We start from the raw sequence: 20,288 nt of genomic DNA on the forward strand, positions 1-20,288 counted from the left end.
ATCTGGGTGCTCCGGTTTCCTCCCACAGTCCAAAGATGTCCTGTGTTCATGTAGCATCCTAGTATATACCAGTAATCTAGTAAAATGTGTAGTATATATATGATGTATGCAACCTATGTTGTGTAAATATATGATGTAGTACTGTGATGATGAACTGAAGACTGTTCAATGGCGACACGGTTTTGCTCTCCGACTCTGAGAGCGAACCAAGCAGAATTTCGCTTGTGATACTTGTACCATGAAGTGACAATAAAGTTGATCTTATCTTATCTTATCTTATAAGCCCTCGAGAAGACACCGAGCCCGAGGGAGGAAGGAAGGAAGAGGAGGATGCCAACGGGGGGGAAGGGGGTGAAGGTGGAAACGGCCGAGAGGTTGTGAGGCGGCGTCGCCATGGAGACGTTGGTTCAAGAGAAGGTGTGCTATTCTCCAACCCCACTTCCTCCTGATGATGCTGGGGGTGAGTGGGCGGCAGATGAAAACAAACCAACAGAAGCGAGGGAAGAGCGATATCACCCCTCCCCACCCTGCTCTCACGGCATTTAGTACATTTGAATGCAACGCCAATCGAGAAGGAATCCAAATTAACCTGAAGCGCGCACACTTCTCCAGCCTTGGCTTAAGAGTCGTGCATCCTTGAGCTAACACCAATGTTATGAATGGAAGAATCCGGAACACACACAAAGGATTAAGAGGCCTTGAGATGGAGCTTTGAGAGTCTGTGTGTATTTGTGTGCGTATGCGTTGTGCGGCACACAAGCCTTTATTGAGCCAATTCCTTAGAGCTTTGGCTGACATGAAGGTAAACAGAAGCTGTGTCCCTATTGGCTGCTGTGGCTGTAGACATCTAGAAGAGGAGGAGAGGGAGAGGTACCGGCGGAGGTTATGAAATGTTCAAGGAGAAGCAATTAGAGAAAAGGATGAAGTGTGTGTGGGTGTGTGTGAGAGAGAGACAGGAAACGGAGAGAGACAGTGTGAGAGAGGCACCAAGCACATTGAATCCAATTAATCTGATTTCCATTCTCTCCTGATTCAATGCTCCAATGTGGCAACACAGTATGCAAAGCAGTGTGTATACAAGCATACACACATCTCTATCTAGTTATACATTGAGCCAACATGATACAATTTCATTCAACGTTGATTAAATGTTGACTTGAGTAAATGTGGTACTAATGAAGAGATGATGCTCCATTGCATCTGTAAAGGACACATCGTTCATTTAGCAGCTTAGCAACGGCAGCAGAACACCCACCACTGCTAAATGTGTCTAGTGTTTCGCATTTGTGAAGCAACCATGTGTACATGTGAAGGGAACATTGCACACAGACAGCACACCCTGGAGAGAAATCACACATCCAGACACTGAAACTGCTGCCACTACACAGGACCTGCTGGGAGTTGGGTTTAAAAGCCTCTGATCCATCACAGAGAAGAATCGTCGTGCCTGGGAGGGGGTGGGGGGGGGGGGGGCTGGCTTAACATAAACAAAGACAGACACATACTGTAGAAGATAGACACGCAGAAGGAAAGATAGACGACTACCACTGACACATGACATGATATGAAATGCCTTTAAAGAACAGAAATACATTTTAATCTAGTGCTCATTGAGAGCTAGAACGACCGCACCGTGGATATATGCCTCCGCCAACAAGAGAACAGTCGACATCCATGTCTGTCCAGACGTTGACGTTGACGTTTGAGCAAAATGTGAAGAGATTCCGTCAAGGCGTGACTGAGGTATGGTGTTACAGAGCTTGACAATTCATGTTCATGAGGTCACAGTGACCTTGACCTTTGACCACCAAAATGTAATCAGTTCATCCTGGAGTCCAAGTGGACGTTTGAGGCAAATTTGATGAAATTCCGACAAGGTGTTCCAGAGATATTACGTTAACGAGCATGAAATGAGCGGTCGTGAGGTCACAGTGGCCTTGAACTTTGACCACCAAAATCTAATCCGTTCATCCTTGAGTCCCAGTGGACGTTTGAGGCAAATTCGAAGAAATTCCATCAAGGCGTTCCTGAGATATCACGTTAACGAGCTTGAAAATGGCGTTCGTGAAGTCAGTGAACTTGACCTTGAACCACCAAAATCGATTCAGTTCATCCTTGAGTCCAAGTCGACGTTTGAGGAAAATTTGATGAAATTCCGTCAAGGCCTCAGATATCGCGTTAACGAACATCGGACGGACAGACGGACAAGCCGAAACCATAATGCCTCCGGCCTGGCTATCGCCAGCGGAGGCATAACTAGAAGTAGAAAATGCTAATCTAGGACTTTGCTACTTTGCAGAATCACAAGGTGGCAGACCAGACACTTTACATATCCACCTCTATGGAGACAAGAGTTACCTGTTGGTCAGCCAGTAACCAAGATGGACCCACTGTTTGGACAGTGGCCTGGGCAATCTTACAGAAATACCTGATTCCCTTTAATGCATGAGAAAATCCACTGTGGAAAAAGTTTGTACACGCATTTGTTTTGAGTTTATGATGCACAATCAATTACTCATACAGCAACCGACAAGTTATTTTTAGCCGACGTATGGCAACGGCATACGCAGCAGCGTCTGAGAGGCTCACCCTTCTGAAACACACATGCAAATATACTGTGTGTGTTTCTGTGCACTGGTGAATCTATTCTGGGCATACACAGGCTCAAAACAAAGACACCGTTCTCTTGTGCTGGACAAATGCCCTTAATCTAGACATGAAAGCTCCATAACTGCGTTCTCTTAACTCTCTTCTCCTCATAACCTTCACTTTTATGTTCACAGTATGAGAGTTCCATCAATCACTGCCCCGGGACACATAATGAGCTGAACATTTGAATTCATCTTCACGTAGCCCCTCGCGCTTTGAGTCATTGTCGGTACTCCACCCCGCGATTGATAGCAGCAAATGAGCTCATTCCGTCAAAACATTGATTTCCTAATGAGGACGCGACAGAAGAGCCTAAACTTTGATTGATACTGCAGCACATTGACTGACTTACTGATGTGGGCGGAGGCTGTGTTTTTTTTTTATGAATGGAGAGATGTGATGTCAGAGGAATGATGCCGAGGGATTATACAAGACCTAACAACGCCACTTCTCTCTCTCTCTCTCTCTCTCTGTGATTCACACTCTTGCGCACACACATACACGGCACGCCCAGATGAACAGACAGCGGTAGCCAATGTCACCAAGCAGACGGACGGATGTGTCTGTTAACATCAGGAGGCTCTGTGCTGCTCCCCCTCCCTGGAGAGCTGGCAGCTGAGCTGACAGCCAATATAAGACAAAGGCACCTCGCCCAAAATCGTGGAGGTCTCCTCTGCTTGACATACTGTCAGGCACACTGATGATGAGTGGAGTGGAGGGATGAAGTTGACACTATTCTGCTACTTTAATGGGCGTAAAGGGATGGCAATGTGGTCTAAGTAAGGGGCACGTTGTGATGGAACTGGACGTGCAGTGAAAATGAGGGCTGAATTTGAAGAGCACTTACGGATGTGGGGTGTCAAGAGGGCAGCCAGTGAAATGGCAGGAATCACTTTAAAGGGCATGTGGGAGCCTTGGGAAGTTGCTGGAGCATCAGCTGGGATGACATCATCTTAATCTTGTAGGATTGCCAACAAAGAAAAATGAATGAATGAAAAGCATGAAAAACCATCCACGAACGAGATAACCACAATTGTATTCAAATGCAAATATTGGAAGTAAATATTTTATTGATTCATTTTAAAGCAACACATTACTTGGCCCCGGTTTATTTTACGGAGGCCTATGGACATAAACTTCATCTAGAAGATCTAGGCCTACATAAAGCTCTTTTGACTGTTCCAAAGTCTAAATATGTCCCCTTAGGTGATCCCAAGGGGTGAGAACCAAGTGACATTTTGGGCAAAAATTGGTTCTATATATCAAATGAAAGCTCTTCGTGAGCTCTTTCTATCGATAAAAGGGCACTTAAACCAAAAGACCTAACAGTGAACGCACTGAACTATTTGGGGCCAAAATCGGTGTAACTGCACTTAAAAGGATAGAAACACATTTTTTTCAATGAATGTCAAATATTGTCACCCACATGTTTATGAAGTTTTCGTATTAAAGATGTAATTTAATAAACAAAGTCAGGTTATAGCTGGGTGTTTGTTGATATTTCTTTATTATTCGACACACTTTGTCCACAGAGTGCTAGACTTGCTGCATTGTTTTTATCAATCTCTGATCTCACACGTCATTGACATGATGGCCACCGGCTGGTAGATGGCGATATAGACGCATCTAAATGCTTGATAAGGCTTTGTTTGATCTCACCAGCAACTTTGTCTTCACCCAATGACCTTTTCCCGGCGGGTCTCCTGTTGTGGCACCTTAATCTTGTCGCCCCCGGAGATGCCGGAGCTTTGGCCCCCAGCCGAGAGGGCGTTTATCATCATATCTGACTGTCCGCGTCCGCAGACAGAGAGAGGGGGGAAATAGGGAGAGAGTGAGAGAGAGAGAGAGAGAGAGAGAGAGAGAGAGAGAGAGAGAGAGAGAGAGAGGGAGATAGAGGGAGAGACGGAGGGGGCTACTAAACTGCGACAGCAACTCCCTGGTGTTTTAGTCTATGAGTCATCGCTGGCGGGTTTAACTCCTCATCTGCCGCAAGTGACGACTACAACATAGTAGGCTACTGGATCAGATAAGGTGCGATCAAAATGCGCTATTGCGAATGGGTCATTTTCAACACATCCACGTCTCTAGTGCAATGTGCTATAACACTGAGTTGATATGCAACATCACATGGATTAGCCAATAACCTAGCCTATAGGCTATGTTGTGTCAATGTGTTGTTAGTTGTTACTATTTAGCTACATAGTCTACTTTCCGTTAAACATAAATCTGTAGTTCCAAATTAAACATGTGGAACTCTCATTTTTGTGCTGTGTTCGTGTTCGTGCATAGTGAATCGTTGAATTAGCCTGATGATGATTATTCACATAAAACATCGCTCACATTACTGGCAGATAAGAGCTGCATCCATGATGCCAGTGTAGCTACGGTATCCGCATCTAGACTTTAACGGATCTCTCCAGAGAACGGAACTGTGCAACAGACGGCATCGAGCTATTTATAAACACGCTGGGCTCCTCAGCATGCCATATCATAAACCTAAATCATTTATATGGATTTCTTACGACGGGCTATTGCGTGTGTCCTGCGATGACGCGGGAGTCAGGTGTTGCCTCATATAACGGGGGAGGGAGCTGTCCAAGTGCTGAAAACAGAACAGAGCAGTAGCGCTCCAGAGGAGATGCCATATACCTTCACTGCTGTTTGAGCTTCATTGCCAAAGGTAAGACACACATTCCAATAAGTATTATGTTGATTTGTAATTAAAATCAATGTCCAGATGTATCGGATTGGAAGATAATCTCTAGTGTGGCTTCTCGCAGATCTCGGGAATTTATGTTTGAACCTTATCAGTGTGGTAAACGCATTATCAACAAGAGGAGATAGTAATAAGGAATGTATTGCCGATTTAACTAATTAAAACGGTTTGGTTTTTCCAATGGACGTTTATGTTGTGATGAGGAAATCAGATGCTGAGCTGAGGTTGCCCATAACAACGGGGAGTGAGTGACTCATCCTGTGATGTAGACTGTATCACTTAAAGCACGGCATCGCAGCATTCAATTTGCCAAGCGGAAACTCTGACATCCATCCATATCCTCTTTCAAAACGGACTCACTTAGGCAATGCTTATAGTGACTTTACTTATTTGCGAAAATAATAACGTCGTCCTGGATTAGGTTAATTTTGGCTTTGCAGTGTTGAAAGCTGTCACCAACATGTCATGCTTCCTCTCTTCATCTACAGGTAATAGCCTATAATGCTGCATTTCCACCTCAAGTTGCCCACCGGGGGAGCCGTGGTGCTGCTCGCCTTCCTCCTCCATGAATGCGCCGTGCGGGTAGCGTCTCTCCCCCGCTACCACAGGCTCCGAGGCGGGGAGAGCGAGGGGCCGCCAGCTGCAGCTGCCTACCCGCCCAGCTCTGACATGATCAAAGCCCTGGAGTACATAGAAACCCTGAAGCAACAGCAGCAGCAGCAGCAGCAGCAGCAGCAGCAGCAGCAGCAGCAGCAGCAGCAGCAGCGGAACGGGGGCCGACAGCAGGAGCAGCCCGTGGATTATGACGAGGTGGACAAGTTCCGCGTGCTGCTCCAGCTCGCCTCGCTCCAGGATGAGGCAGGCACCGCCGGGGACCGCCAGCAGGCACCCCCCGCCCCCGTGCAGAGAGCGGACGTCTCCGCTGAGCAGCTGGTGAAAGCCCTGCTCAAGTCTCTGCAGGACCAGGCCGGCAGGGACGCCAGGCCCAGTCCCGCCTCGGCGCCCAGGAGCGACCGCCGTGCATACAGGCACCGCGCCAAAGACACCAGCGGCCCTGGCGGCAGCGCGCCGGCAGACTACGGCAATTTCCCCAGACCCCACAAGAAATACCCACTGATGTTCGAGGATGAGGAGAACAGAGACGCGTACAAACGGGCCACGGAGGACCTGGACGAGCAGTACACGCCCCAGAGCCTCGCCAATTTACGCTCCATCTTCGAAGAGCTCGGGAGGATGCCCACCACAATGGGCCAGAAGAGAGGAGACGTCTTCGGGGACAACGAGGATGAGGACGAAGGCGACATGGTCAGCCTGAGGAACCTGGCCTACGAAGACGTGGCTGGAGGGGAGGACTGGGTGCCCGTGGAGGAGAGGGAGGAGACCGAGGAGTTGGTGAACGGGAGCCATGAGGAGAGGGACAGGGCGCTGCAGAGTGACATGGCAGACGAGGGGGAGACCGCCGAGAGAGAGGAGATGCAACGCCGCGCCAGCCAGAACCAAGAGGAGGCCGACGATGACACCAAGCTGGTGGACTACTACCTGCTGAAGGTGCTGGAGATGAGCGACCAGACCCAGAAGAGAGACCAGAACGGAGAGCAGAGGAAGAGGCTGATCCGCCCCTCCCTCATGGACCCTCGGACCTTCAAAGATTTGCTGGAGCTCTCCATGAAGCTGCACGTGCCACCCCAGGACCTGATCGATATGGTGCTCACAGAGGAGCTCAGGAAGCTGCACCGCGGCCACCAAGCTGCCACCACACACTACAGGACTGGCCAGACCCCGCCCAAAATCAGATACTTCAGCCATAGACTGCCGGTGAAGAGCAAGCCCATGCCCGAGGACATGGACAGAGAGGACTTTTTAGACATCATCGGCGTGGAGACGATCAGTAACGAGTATCCTGTGATGCAAAGACCTGTGAAGCCCGCCTCATCGCCAGACAGAGTCACACCGGTGGCGTCCGCCCCTGCTGCAAACCCAGCCCCGGCTCCAGCCAGAGTCCCATCTCCCTCTGGGCGCAGGGAGAACTTGTTTTTATCCGAGCTCAACAAGATGCCGCTGAAACGGCAGACAGATGTCGACGACGATGATGACGACGTGGAAGATGAGGTGACGACCTACCTGGCTGCCAAAATCCTCACAGAGTACCCCAACACCATCGCCAAGCGAGACACCCAGGCACAGCTGCTGAAGCAGGGACAGTTCCCGTACGAGCTGTACGAGCAAGCCATGAAGGATTACTTGGGGCAAGTAGACACTGACAGAAGCAGCCCGGTGGCCAAGAGGGACACCGAGGTGGCCACAGAGGAGCGCGTAAAGCCCACAGAGCAGCAGGGGAGAGAGGAGACAGTGACCAAGACCTCCACAGCTCCACAGACCGCGAGTGAAGAGGAAGAGCACCGTGGGAAGCCAGTGGCTGGGATGTAGCCTGGCTGTCCCCCCTGCAAGCAAGACGCACATATAATGAATATGTTTATACTGTCTCAAAAATAACCAGTCTGGTGGACGTGATCTAGTTTACATTACCAATTTCTATTATATGAAGCCGCCGTTATCAATATCACCCTAACGAAAAAGAACTATAGCAATCCTATTATAGCCTAATACATTTTAGAATATCACACTCCCCATAGGAGTATTAGTGATACTGTAGGAAACTGAGAACAATATAATAAAGTATGATAATGTCTGTAAAATCACTTCACTGTAGGAATATAGGAATATTATGGGGTTTTTTCGTTAGGGCAGCGTGCTGGGCTAAGAACGAGTGTTGTTGTGACTCGTGATATATTCAGGGTTCGTGGATTTAGTGTTATAATTATGGAAACATTATTTACAAATCTTAAGATTAGACCGTCGCCTGCCTTCCGACCCTTTCATACTGCGAAGCTCTGTCTTGTTGGCCTACCAGTTGTTGTGCTATATTATATATGCTCATTTTTAAACCATTTTGTACATGTTCAATAATGTGTGAGTCAGAGGTAATAAAGCATCAGCGGCACTACTTTCCTTCTTGCCGAGTTGTGTTGACTTATTAAATCACACAATGCAACAAACTGACTGCCAGGGTTTCCAAGCAGAGGCAATGTTTGAAGAAAATCAATTAAATGTTTTGTCATAATGATGTGGGTTTAATACAGTCTATGAACTTGGATGGCTCAAGTCGACACAGAATGAATCATCAACAAATACACACGACAAAGAACCCGAGGAGTCAAAGCGGATAAGTTATCAAAATACATATTTTAATCAGAGGCTTCAACATCACAAATTGCACGTTGTATAAAACAGTGATATTCTTCACGCCCACACTTAGCAGCCGCTCCCTTTTAAGACTAATGGTCCCACCCATGCCAGCTGTGGAATAGGTTATCTATAGGCTACATAAACACAGTGAAGGATTTGACATGAGCAGTTTCATTCCAAAATTAATTATCCACTATTTGAGTGGAAAAACGACTCATCTTACAAAATATTTGCTGGCATGAAATTAAAGCCCATTATGGGTTAATATTGAAGTTATGAGTCAAGTTGTGTTTTTTTAAGACTGAAACATCTTGCTTTTGAAATATGAAGTTATCAGTTTCAGATAGCACTTTTCTTTCCCCGAAGTGAATATGTAGTGTTTTTGGAATGAAACCATTCACTTCCAATATATTAAATACACTATATGATTTAAATATAAAAATCACCACATTTATTAATCTAAAAAGCACTTCATGGTTATGATTGTCATGTCCCTGATCTTCAGTATCTCTAGGCCTACTTCGATGAATTTGAACAAAGGGAATAAAAAGCATATCTCTCCCTTCCTTCACTTGAACAGGGGACTATGAACTACTAGTATTTAAAGTTACTTCCAAATAGAGTTGCATTTGAAGAAGTCACAAGGCGATCATATTTCCATACTCAGAAACTTCTTTGACTCATCTACAGTACATTATTTTCCAGTCTTCCTGCCCGATGTTGCGTCCTCCTGGAGTTAGAACGCAGGTTTGCTCATATACTCTTCCATGGTCTGGAAAAAGGGCACACAGAGTGGAAATGAAACACTCCAAGAGTGTGAAGGCTGCAATGAATATTCACAGTCACACATCTACACACACCACCCCGTTAATCAAAGTGCAGAGAACACTACACACGCTTTACTGACACAAGCAGAGCCGCTAACCTTTCTGTCCACATTCAGGTCATCCAAACAGCTCCACCTCATACCAATCACTGTTGGCATCCTGAAGCGATAATGGTCAAAATGAATGGGGGGCTACACTGCACGTTACACACATCCAACTCTAGATGGCAGTGTTAGTCAGCCCTCCTCAGAAGCACAGGGGGGAGAGGGCGAAGCACGACACACCCAAGTCAGCTAGTGAACTACAGTACCACACAGAGCCGGTCACCTACAGGAGAAGCAGGAAAAGCAGCCAAGGCCTCAAACTACAACAAACAAGTTCCAGGGAAATGAATCTGTCTCTCCCTTGCAATTTAACACTGGCAGAGAGAGAGAGAGACACAGAGATAGCGAGACAGCAAGACAGAAACAAATCTAAAAGGAGCACCGGGTAATATGGGTCGTCCAAAGACGCCTATTAGCTATGAGAAAGACAGGGACACACTAGGGACTCCGCAGCACCTCTGTTAATTGGACTCGTTACCACACCGACTACCTGCCACACTTGCTGGTAAGTTCACAGTTCACACTCAACACAAATCACAAAGAATCAAGCCTCCGTGTCAGAGCTTGGTAAAGAATTCATGGCAAGTGTTAATATTTGGCACAAATCGATTTTAGGCATTTTGGACCCTTCCACAATTCACACTTCCCCACAGCCATAATTAAAAGACACAATCAATGTAATGTGTGTGTACTGATTCCAAACATGTCACCGGTCTTTAATTAATTATAAGGGTGACTCCTATACCACAGATGTTATGTACTCATTATCACAGATGGCTAGCACTGTGTGTGTGTGTGTGTGTGTGTGTGTGTGTGTGTGTGTGTGTGTGTGTGTGTGTGTCTCACCTCCTGCAACATGTCTGACGCCTCGATGGAGCGATTGACAATCTGTTTGGAGGTTTCTTGGATCTCCCCTCCCATCAGAAACTCATCCAGGATAAAATAGGCCTTCTCAAAGTTAAAGATTAAGTCCAGCTCACACACCTGATGGGCGGCACGACTGGGATTAATGCCAATTAGGTTTCAAGAGAAGATATTAAAATGCTGCAGAGTGCACTATGTAGACAGATTTGTATTTTAAATTTAAAAAAAATACAGTTCAGTATAATCTAATCTAATCTAATACATAGTAAGAGAAGGTGAAATATGATGAAATACATTGCCAAAGTATTTGTCCAGGAGCTCCACGTAGCGATGAAGGACCTCCAGGGCCAACAGCTCGTTCTCCTCGTCATCCAGGGCCAAGCAGAAATACAAGCTTGCATACCTGAGAACAAGGGGACAAACCAATGATTGATTTGGCTAAATCCCCAGAGGAGGGTCAATGATATGACAGAGCTAAGTGTCAGTGGACATACAGTAGGCCTAATGCACTGCTGCCTAAACCTGCCTCCACACATAAGTGATATTGTCTTCTCTCACTGCTATTCACCTCATGTAGAAGAGACACTCTGGCTTGAGAGACTAACAGGAAGTGTAAACACAATCGGAAGTTCTGATCGTGTTTACACTTCCTGTGACTCATAAACCTAGTCTCACTCATATGTGAGTCAAACTAGGTTTGACCAGGTGGGTCAGACTAGTTTGAGCAGGTAAAACCACCGGCGTTTTGAACAGGAAGTGGTGACGCAATGGGTCAAGTGGGCGGGGGGCTCCATAAGGTGAATAGGTAGAGCGGAGAAAGGTCAGCAGTAAGTAGGTTAAAGTTGAAACAATATGAACTTTGACCTCAGCATAAGGTGGCAAATTCGAGCGGTGCGCAACGCCAAGGGTAGCGCCCCCGCATTGTTGGGAGGCAGCGCTCTCCCCATATAAAACAGCGGGCACGATGCTGTTTTACTTCATGTGTGGGGGGCTTGGGAGCTGAGAAAGAGATACTTGTGAGATATGAGGTGAGAGTAGTACGGTGTTTAGACACGCTGGCAGGGGGCAGCACTCACCTCTTGTAAACAATCTTCAGGTCTCTCCAATGGAGGAAGTTACAGGAGCGTGGTTTCCGTGCCAACACCAGTGTGGTCATGTCCCTGATGATCTTCTTCCTGTCGCGCTCCGGTGTGGGCGTGAACCACTTCTGCAGACGCAGCCGGCCCTGCCTGCTGAACAGCAGCAGGAAGCGCATCTAACCAAGCGGACATAAGCACAGGGGAGAGATGGAGGGGGGAGTTGGGGGGGGGGGGGGGGGGTGGTTTTGACATATAGGGTATGTGACAAGGTGACCAGAGTGCAGCTGTAAGTGTGTCTATGCACAAAATACAGTGTTGCCAGATTGGGCGGTTTCCCGCCAATTGGGCTGTTTTGGGTTGCATTGTGCAGGGAAAAAATGGGCTTGGGCGGGTGGACAGTCGCTTGTTTCCATATCTGCAGTTGCTTGGGCGGTCTTTGGGCTGGAAAGCATCCGTTATATCTGGCAACACTGCTCATGAACACACACACACACACAGAATCGCAGAGCCTGATTCAGTCATTCTACACATCGCTACATTTCTACACATCTACGATTCTACGACATTATGAACTATTTCCAAAAGCACACAAACACACCAGGGGTCAAAGTTGTGGTTTGCTGCTGGCACGGTTCATTAAAATGTAACTCCACTGACCAAAAACCATCACTAAATGCTTGAGGGACACAGGCAAAAGGTCAATCAATGATTGAGGAAATGGGTGTTTGGGTTTTCCTTTCCTTTTCTCAAGAGAGCTGGACAGTGTTTAGTGTTTCCTCCAAGCTTTGTTTGGCTACATATCAAAACTGAAATTGGTGTTTACTTCCCACCCTGGCTTAAGGAGCCACACACTGCTGCACTGTTTCCTTTAGGTTTTCCTCTCATTGTTGATTTCAGAGAAGCTAGAATGATGGACAATCTGGTCAAAACTACAAAGTCAACAGTTGAGCCAAGTTTGTAAATTCATTCCTATTTTGAGGACTTGGTGATGTCTTAACAAAACGAGGGAAAGGGTCTTCAGATATGTTGGGCCTACTTCTGAACCATCTTACTTCACTGTATGTAAATTTGACATAAAATAAACAATTGATAGAATGATTAGGCTATTATTAGAACATTATGACTGGCGTATTTCTACGATTGTTTTGATGCCATTTAACTGATACGATTAGGCTATAGAAAACACTGCATTCATATAATAATGACGGAGCGAGTAATACGGGTATTTCTAGTCTAGACTCTAGATAGGCATATGGATATGAAAAGCACCAAACTGCCACTAGGGCGGGCTCCATGGAAAGTCACGAAACCTGTTTTAGTGAAGGGACCATGTCACACTCACAGGTTGAGGAAATGCACACCTGACACCTTACTTCCGAGTATCGCTTATACCCTAGAATAGATATACGCACACAGCGATGCAGGTGGAATCGGGTGGGATCAGGCGGCCTAAAAGTACAACGAGCGGGCCTTTGTTGGAAAAGTAAGTCTTGTAGTGTAGTTTAGTTTACAAAGCTGCACAACGTTATACCTGTCACCGACAACAGGTGAACAGCTTTGTCACCGTCGTCAGGGACGACTGACCTATATCCTTTTATCATGCAAAGAAACAACTAGCAATCAAACTTACCATTTTGACGCGATGCCAAGTGGTATAAACGCTCACAAAATATTTCTACAAAATCCTTCAACCCTCACAAAGGGTCAACTTGTCCGCCCGAACACATAATCGACCCCTCCGGTCCAGTGTGCAAGTTGGTAACTAACTCCTCCCCCCTTAGAAATTAGCACTGGAGCGCTGCTCGGCCGCGTCAGCACGCCCTCGCCACTGGATTGGTTATTATTTGACTTCAGACAAAAAGGTGTTTGCACGCTGACCAGCCCACCACTTCTAAAATAACTGCCTGTTACATGATGTTAATGCCTGAATTAAATTGTAGCCTGGCTTAAAGTTTGTCCTGATCGGACTGTGGCTGACTTGTCGTGTGTTATTCCCATGCGAGTCGGTAGAGAGCGCTAAGTGAATGGCACGTGAAATCAATGTGCCACAGACAGTGGTGAGTGACTGTGTCACTGACTGGGAAGCTGTGACCCATCGCGCACACTGCCAGTGCGCTGCTGTGTGCTCCACTGATGATGAGAAGCAGCAATGTCTCTGTACCGCAATATCATCTGGTTTCTGAAAGGAATCCACGAATACACAAGGTCAGAATCTTGAATCTATTATCTGAGTTTTGCTGCTTTGATGCTGCTTAGCTGTTAAGTCATTTTGGAGAGGGGCAGCTTTCAGAGATCTACTTTGTGATTTCCAGTTAAGATATAGGTAGACTATAGCCTAGTGAGTTTTTATCAGGGCTGGGAATTATTAACCACATTTACTGAAGTCTAGAGTTTACTGAAGAGAGGACTAATCACACTAAATGGCACTTGCAGGACCACACACACACACACACACACACACACACACACACACACACACACACACACACACACACACACACACACACACACACACACACTACAGTTACAATAGTGCCATTGACAGCTGAAGTGCCTAGTCATGTAGATGGCTCTCACATCATCAGCTGACTGATTTCTTATTAGAGCTAAGACCTGGAAAAAGAAAAAACAGTAGGGCTGTACTCGAACATTCTGACATCTGAATATTTGTTCAAAATGCTGACATTTTGTGTGTGTGCGTGTGTGCGTGTGCGTGTGTGTGTGTGTGTGTGTGAGAGAGAGAGTGAGTGAGTGAGGGAGGGATGGAGAGGGAGAGAGAGATTACAGTTTTCTGAAGACCTCATTATGATTTTCTTGATATGTAGCCTAGCCTTATCTTATTTCCCAGTCAACATATTGTGGCATATCCTAATTCAGATAGCCTAGAATGTTCAAATCTGAAGAAATGATATTCGGTACAGCCCTAAACATTAGTCAAACTTAATCTGGGCAACTTTGTTGATATATAATTCAAATGTGCAGGCAGAGATGGATTAGTGGGCCTGTCTTGTGTGTTTTGATGTATTGACTTTGCCTTCAGGAGTGGATATGAGGCGGCATTTAAAACCTTCGAGGCCAAGGACCTAGATGTGTCTGTGGTGGGAAGGTCCTTCATGGTCACCGGAGCCAACAGTGGCATCGGCAAAGCCACCGCCATGGCCATCGCAAAGAAAGGTACACGGCGAAGATATGAAGATGAACGCACTATATTGACACGCAAAGATCAATGTACTATTGACACTATTGACATGTGTGTAGAGTAAACACTCATGTAGCCGTTCTGTTTCCAGGTGGTACGGTGCACATGGTGTGTAGGAACAAAGAGAAGGCAGAGGAGGCCAGGGCAGACATTGTCAAGGAGTCTGGGAATACAGTGAGAGAGAGAGTGTGTGTGTGTACTGTGTGTGTGTGTGTGTGTGTGTGTGTGTGTGTGTGTGTGTGTGTGTGTGTGTGTACACATGTGTGTATACACGTGTGTGTGTGTGTGTGTGTGTGTGTGTGTGTGTGTGTGTGTGTGTGTGTGTGTACACGTGTGTACACATGTGTACACGTGTGTAGAGCAGTGGTTCTCAAAGTGTGGTGCGGGGAACCCCAGGGATCCGTGAGGGCGTTCCCAGGGGGTCCCCAGAAAAAGGGGAAATTTATTTTCACTAGAATTTCATCCAAAAATGACAGAATGTATGACTATTTTGCTCATGTGTTTCATACAGATTCTGTAATAAAACACCCAAAAGCAAAAAACCTTATCAGGTGGGGGGACCCGGGGACAAAATCTTATCAAATGGGGGTCCGTGGTATAATTTGTGTCAGTTTAGGGGTCCTTGACATGAAAAAGTTTGAGAACCACTGTTGTAGAGAGACAAAAGCCACACTTGTTGAGAGAGACCAGCTCAAATGATTACTTATTCTAGGAGGTACACATCCATATTCTGGACATGTCAGAGACACGCAAGGTGTGGGAGTTTACGGAGGCCTTCAAGAGGGAGCATTTCTCCTTGAACGTGTTGGTAGGTGTCGGGCATCTCCTTTATTCTTCACCGCACATAAGTTTAAGTTTAACAAAATACTTTCAAATGACTTTGCAAACGGATGCGTTTGTCATTGATGTTGGATGAAACTGCTTGACTTTTCAATTTTGTGGCAGATAAACAATGCAGGTTGTATGGTGAAGAAGAGAGAGGTGAATGCAGAGGGAGTGGAGAAGAACTTTGCTACCAACACTCTGGGTGAGACCTCTTCCTCCTGCTGCTCACCAAGCTCCATGTGGATTGCTGGAGTTTTTGTTTTCTTCTTCTTCTTCTTCTTCAATGATTCATCGATTTGTTGTCAACTAGTAAATTCATCAGCAACTATTTTGATAATCCATTGAGTCATTTAAGACAAGAAAAAGTCAATATTCTCTGATTCCAGCTTCCTAATGTGAATATTCTCTGGTTTCTTTACTCCTCCGAGAGTAAACTGAATATCTTTCGGTTGTAACAAGACATTTGAGGACGTCATCTTTGACATTTCATAGATCAAACAACTAATCGATTAATCGAGAAAGTAATCGTCAGATAATCAACAATGAAAAAATCCTACCCCCCCCTCCCCTTCTTCCCCCTTAGGAATGTACATCCTCACCCAGACTCTTATACCACTTATACAGAGGAGCCGGGATCCAAGGGTGGTATGTACACACACACACACACATACACACGCACACACACACACACACACACGCACGCGCACGCACACACACACACACACACGCACACACACACACACGCACACACACACACACACAGCTCATCTGGACAGCATAATGCCGCTGTTGTCCATCCACACTGCGTCTCTTTTCTCCCAGATCACAGTGTCCTCAGGAGGCATGCTGGTGCAGAAACTCTGTGTCCACAACCTCCAGTCGGAGAGGGGCTACTTTGATGCCACCATGGTCTACGCCAAGAACAAGGTATAGCAGCGCAGAATGTGGTCCAGGTTATCAGAGAGAAGCAGCAACAGGGTAAATAAATATTTAGCTCCAGGTTTGTGTTAAAATTCTGTCTCGCTTGGTTCAACATTGAGTTGGAAAAGAAGACATAAGGGTGATGCAAAATACATTTAAAGTGCTGAGAAAGACGGAGCTCAGAGCTTTCTTTTTTTAAGTTGAGGCGACAATGTGTTGTTTCCTACCAGAGACAGCAGGTGGTGCTGACGGAGCACTGGGCCAAAGCCAATCCTGTCATTCACTTCTCTGCCATGCATCCAGGCTGGGCTGATACTCCAGGTACAATATCTCTCTCTCTTTCTCTCTCTCTCTGTTACACACACACCAGAGGTAAAATAGGCATTAGTTGAATTTATAAAAAAAAATACTTCAGGATAGGAGGTTAAAATTTAGTATTTTCATAGCTAGGGTTATATTAGTCTAGGGTTATATTAATGCATTATATTTTGTTTCCATTGCTGGGGGGGGGGGGGGGTCACAAGTATGCATTATAGGAGATTTCCTCTTGGATGATTAAAGTGTGTTTTTTTAAATTGTACGTGGAGGATCCACTGATTCCATTCTTAATGCACACTCCACTTTGAGTCTGGCTCTGACTGAAGATAATTCCTGGTTATTCTTACTTAATCTGTTAGTACTGGAAGCATAGTTTGTGTGAGTTTCATTTACACATAGAAACAGTAGCTCAGTTTGACTTGGTATCATCACACTAACCTTCCTTCCCACTTCCAGCTGTTTCTACGTCGATGCCTCAGTTCCACCACATGATGGGGGAGCGGCTGCGCAGTGCAGAGCAAGGGGCCGACACTGTGGTGTGGCTGGCTCTGTCTAGGGCCGCTACCAGGATGCCCAGCGGACAGTTCTTCCAAGGTGAGCTGTATGAAATCAGACTCATATACTCAAACTACAATAACTACATATGACACTCCTATCATTTCTGTTCATGTTGGACACTTCCAACCACCTGGGATTTACCACAAAATGTGCATGGTATGCATATTGTCATCATCTTGTGTTCTGTGGACACACCTGTATTGCAGATCGGAAGGCTGTCCCAGCCCACCTGCCTCTGGCTTGGACCTACAGCTCCACTGGAGAGATTGAAAGCTTCATGGCCCAGCTGGAGAGCCTGGCCAAAGCCACCCAGGCGCAACCCCATACACAGCTGACCCCTCCCAGAGCAGTGGCAGAGGTGTATATAGCCTAAACCAGTGGTTCTCAACAGAAGACAAACAGCCAAACAAACAGAACATCAAAGAAAAACACACTTGTTGCCAGCCATCATAATATAGGCCTATCATATTAAACGTTCAGACACTTGTATAATCCCTTGTGTTGGGTTTGCACGTATTGACAGTGAATAGTAAACCCTTAGTAGACAGTAACTAACCTATACCCGTCTCTCCTCCTTCCGTTCACTAGTGATTTGTAGAGGTCATGTACTAGCTGTGTATAAAATATGTATGTAGATGTGAGCTTGAATATATAGGGGGATATGCATTGTGCCTATTGTACACTAACCCCTAGGGGGAGTCCTTATACAGTGCAAGGATGTCCTTCAGGTATAGACAAGAGAAACATGAAGAGGATGTTCTTACTGCACAACAGGGATGAAGGTGATATTTTTTATTTATTATGTAACATTTTCTTGTTTGGAAAGTAGCGCTTCCTGGACCAAAGTTGTTTGAGGTGCACTTTGGATACGGATTCGCCTATGGGCGTGCTCTGTAGGGGCATGCTCTGTACTGCCCCTGGTTGGAGCTGGATAATATTGAATCCCATAGCAGTTTCCCCCTATGGAACCAACATGGCGGCAATTTCTTGGTAAGCCTACAAAAATAGATAATCCCTGCAGTACTCTATTCAAAGACTAATAAGTAAGGGTTAATGTACGACGAGGTGTACATTATCACTTTTTAAGGGACGACGCGAGAGGCGTGAACCGTCCGAGGCGAAGCCGACCATTATACCATGGTCACTTGCCAACAAAACAATAAGACCAGTCATTTATATTTCCATGTGTAATAAATAAAGCAATCTAAATGGCTAAATGTCTGTTATTCATACTGTAAATCAGTCTTCCACGAAATAAAATAGTCCCTCCCACTATTCCACCACCCTCCGTTTTAAAGCCGACTCAAACGTTAACTTTATCACAGGAATGCGGGTTTAACGATGTTTTGCGTTCTACATTAAATGAAGACATTACCGTTTGGCAGCTGCTTTATTTTGTATGATAGATACGTATTGCCAAGTATATTAACATTTAAGAGCGATCGAGTTTCAGGAAGTAACACAGAGCAGCGGGGGCTGTATGTGGTGACATGCAGAGAGAACTCTCTGCGTTAACGTCTGCGGGTCTTATAAGACGTAAATGGCGCGAGGCAGGAGTAGAGTGAAAACTATCTGCTTTCAGTATGTTGGAGTCCAGGTATGTTTTGTACAAGGACGTCTCTCAGTGTGTTGCTGTTAACTGCCCATTGCGTTGTTTTCTTTTTGTTGATCTCGTCTTTTTCCTCTTGACTTGATTTGTGCATAGCGGGTGGACCCCTTGATTTGTATCAGTGATAAGAGGCAGCGCGCGCTCTCCCAGAGCGCCTGCTGCTGGTTGCTGCAAGTTGTAAACAGGAGGTTTGACAGTTGACAGCTGAGAGCCCGGTTTCTGTCAGCTGACCAGAACAGAGCCGGCTTCTCTCAGGAGAGGGAATCTCCGAAACCTCTCTCTCTCTCTCTCTCTCTCTCTCTCTCTCTCTCTCTCTCTCTCTCTCTCTCTCTCTCTCTCTCTCCTCTCTCTCTCTCTCTCTCTCTCTCTCTCTCTATCTCTCTCTCTCTCTCTCTCTCTCTCTCTCTCTCTCTCTCTCTCTCTCTCTCTCTCTCTCTCTCTCTCTCTCTCTCTCTCTCTCATCTCTCTCTCTCTCTCTCTCTCTCTCTCTCTCTCTCTCTCTCTCTCTGTGTCAAAGGCCGGGCTCGTGCACGAGCGAGGGAAATCTCCTCTTCTCGCCGAGAAGAGGCCTGATGACGCGAGGTTAAAAAATCTCCGAAACGAAAATCAAAATTGTAAATAAGAGTTATTTTTGATAAACTGAGCACACAGGGGTGATTTAAATACTTACTTTGACCGACTCAATTTTTTTCTCAAGTTCCAAAATTGTCATATTAACCCTTAACGGGGGTATAGAGCTCAAACTGCTCTCCTGATAACACTGATGAAACTATGGCGCATTGATATGAACGGTGAACAGACCATTTAGCTAGGTGTCCATTATCACTGTACAATATCACTTTTTAATGGACACCTTGCAGCCAATCAGAATCGAGTATTCACCCAGACCATGGTATAATAATCAGATTAATGCATGGAAAAGGCCAAAGACATCACTAGGTCATAATAAATGTGTAATTGTTATGGTTAATTCTCCCCTTTCCGGTCTGTGAAGGGTACTGTAGTAGTACCTCATGACAACATGCCTGTTTACGGTTTGCACGGACATTTTCATGAAGTCAATGACTGAATGATTAATTTGGCATGAACTGAAAACCCAATGGCAGTTATCAAGTGTGCCACTATTGGATTAAAACAAACAAACAAGGTTCTGTGTTGTCTGTTGAATGCTGGCTCACACAGGGAAAGTGTTTGTATGAAGAGAGGTGTTTGCGTGGGAGACGGTGCTGACGCAGTCTTACATCTAAGGACATGCTGCTTCTCTTGGTGCCTGCTGAAAAGAAGAGCAATTAAGTGAATGCTTTCCATGTACAGCACAGACAATCTGCTATATAGTCATTATACAGCTGTACCAAGATACCGGAGATATGCAT

The 20,288-nt window shown here is 45.8% G+C and overlaps 3 protein-coding genes across 4 annotated transcripts; 2 read left to right on the forward strand and 1 right to left on the reverse strand.

Annotated features, from left to right (window-relative positions):
- Positions 1 to 5,866: 5,866 nt before the first annotated feature.
- Positions 5,867 to 7,792, forward strand: scg2b (secretogranin II b; the record flags this gene model as incomplete). Its single annotated transcript, XM_083658894.1, has 1 exon — positions 5,867 to 7,792. The coding sequence occupies one exon, from the start codon at positions 5,867 to 5,869 to the stop codon at positions 7,790 to 7,792; it is 1,926 nt and encodes a 641-aa protein (XP_083515020.1).
- Positions 7,793 to 8,589: 797 nt separating this feature from the next.
- Positions 8,590 to 13,255, reverse strand: ap1s3b (adaptor related protein complex 1 subunit sigma 3b). 2 transcript variants are annotated; one of them, XM_083658912.1, is made up of 6 exons: positions 13,116 to 13,255; positions 11,483 to 11,661; positions 10,701 to 10,809; positions 10,389 to 10,526; positions 9,537 to 9,597; positions 8,590 to 9,383 (listed from the first exon to the last, which is right to left on the reverse strand). In XM_083658912.1, exons 1-5 carry the CDS (start codon positions 13,116 to 13,118, stop codon positions 9,556 to 9,558), a joined length of 471 nt encoding a protein of 156 aa, XP_083515038.1. In that variant the 5' UTR covers positions 13,119 to 13,255; the 3' UTR covers positions 8,590 to 9,383; positions 9,537 to 9,555. The 2 variants fall into 2 exon arrangements, with proteins under 2 accessions (XP_083515038.1, XP_083515039.1); XM_083658913.1 differs by lacking the exon at positions 9,537 to 9,597.
- Positions 13,256 to 13,634: 379 nt separating this feature from the next.
- dhrs12lb (dehydrogenase/reductase (SDR family) member 12-like b) lies at positions 13,635 to 17,679 on the forward strand (the record flags this gene model as incomplete). The annotated part of the gene is made up of 10 exons (XM_083659062.1): positions 13,635 to 13,690; positions 14,526 to 14,659; positions 14,776 to 14,858; positions 15,397 to 15,492; positions 15,630 to 15,711; positions 16,093 to 16,154; positions 16,332 to 16,436; positions 16,661 to 16,751; positions 17,205 to 17,342; positions 17,513 to 17,679. 10 exons carry the CDS (start codon positions 13,635 to 13,637, stop codon positions 17,677 to 17,679), a joined length of 1,014 nt encoding a protein of 337 aa, XP_083515188.1.
- Positions 17,680 to 20,288: the final 2,609 nt, after the last annotated feature.

The sequence above is a fragment of the Poromitra crassiceps genome (assembly GCF_964638095.1).
Source record: "Poromitra crassiceps genome assembly, chromosome: 23".
NCBI classification, from domain to species: domain Eukaryota; kingdom Metazoa; phylum Chordata; class Actinopteri; order Beryciformes; family Melamphaidae; genus Poromitra; species Poromitra crassiceps.

Coding starts and splice junctions, on each gene's coding strand:
- ap1s3b (XM_083658912.1), bottom strand. Junction 10,810..11,482: donor CTGAAGATTGTTTACAAGAG/GTGAGTGCTGCC, acceptor CCTTGTTCTCAG/GTATGCAAGCTTGTATTTCT. Junction 9,598..10,388: donor CGTCAGACATGTTGCAGGAG/GTGAGACACACA, acceptor TTATCGCTTCAG/GATGCCAACAGTGATTGGTA.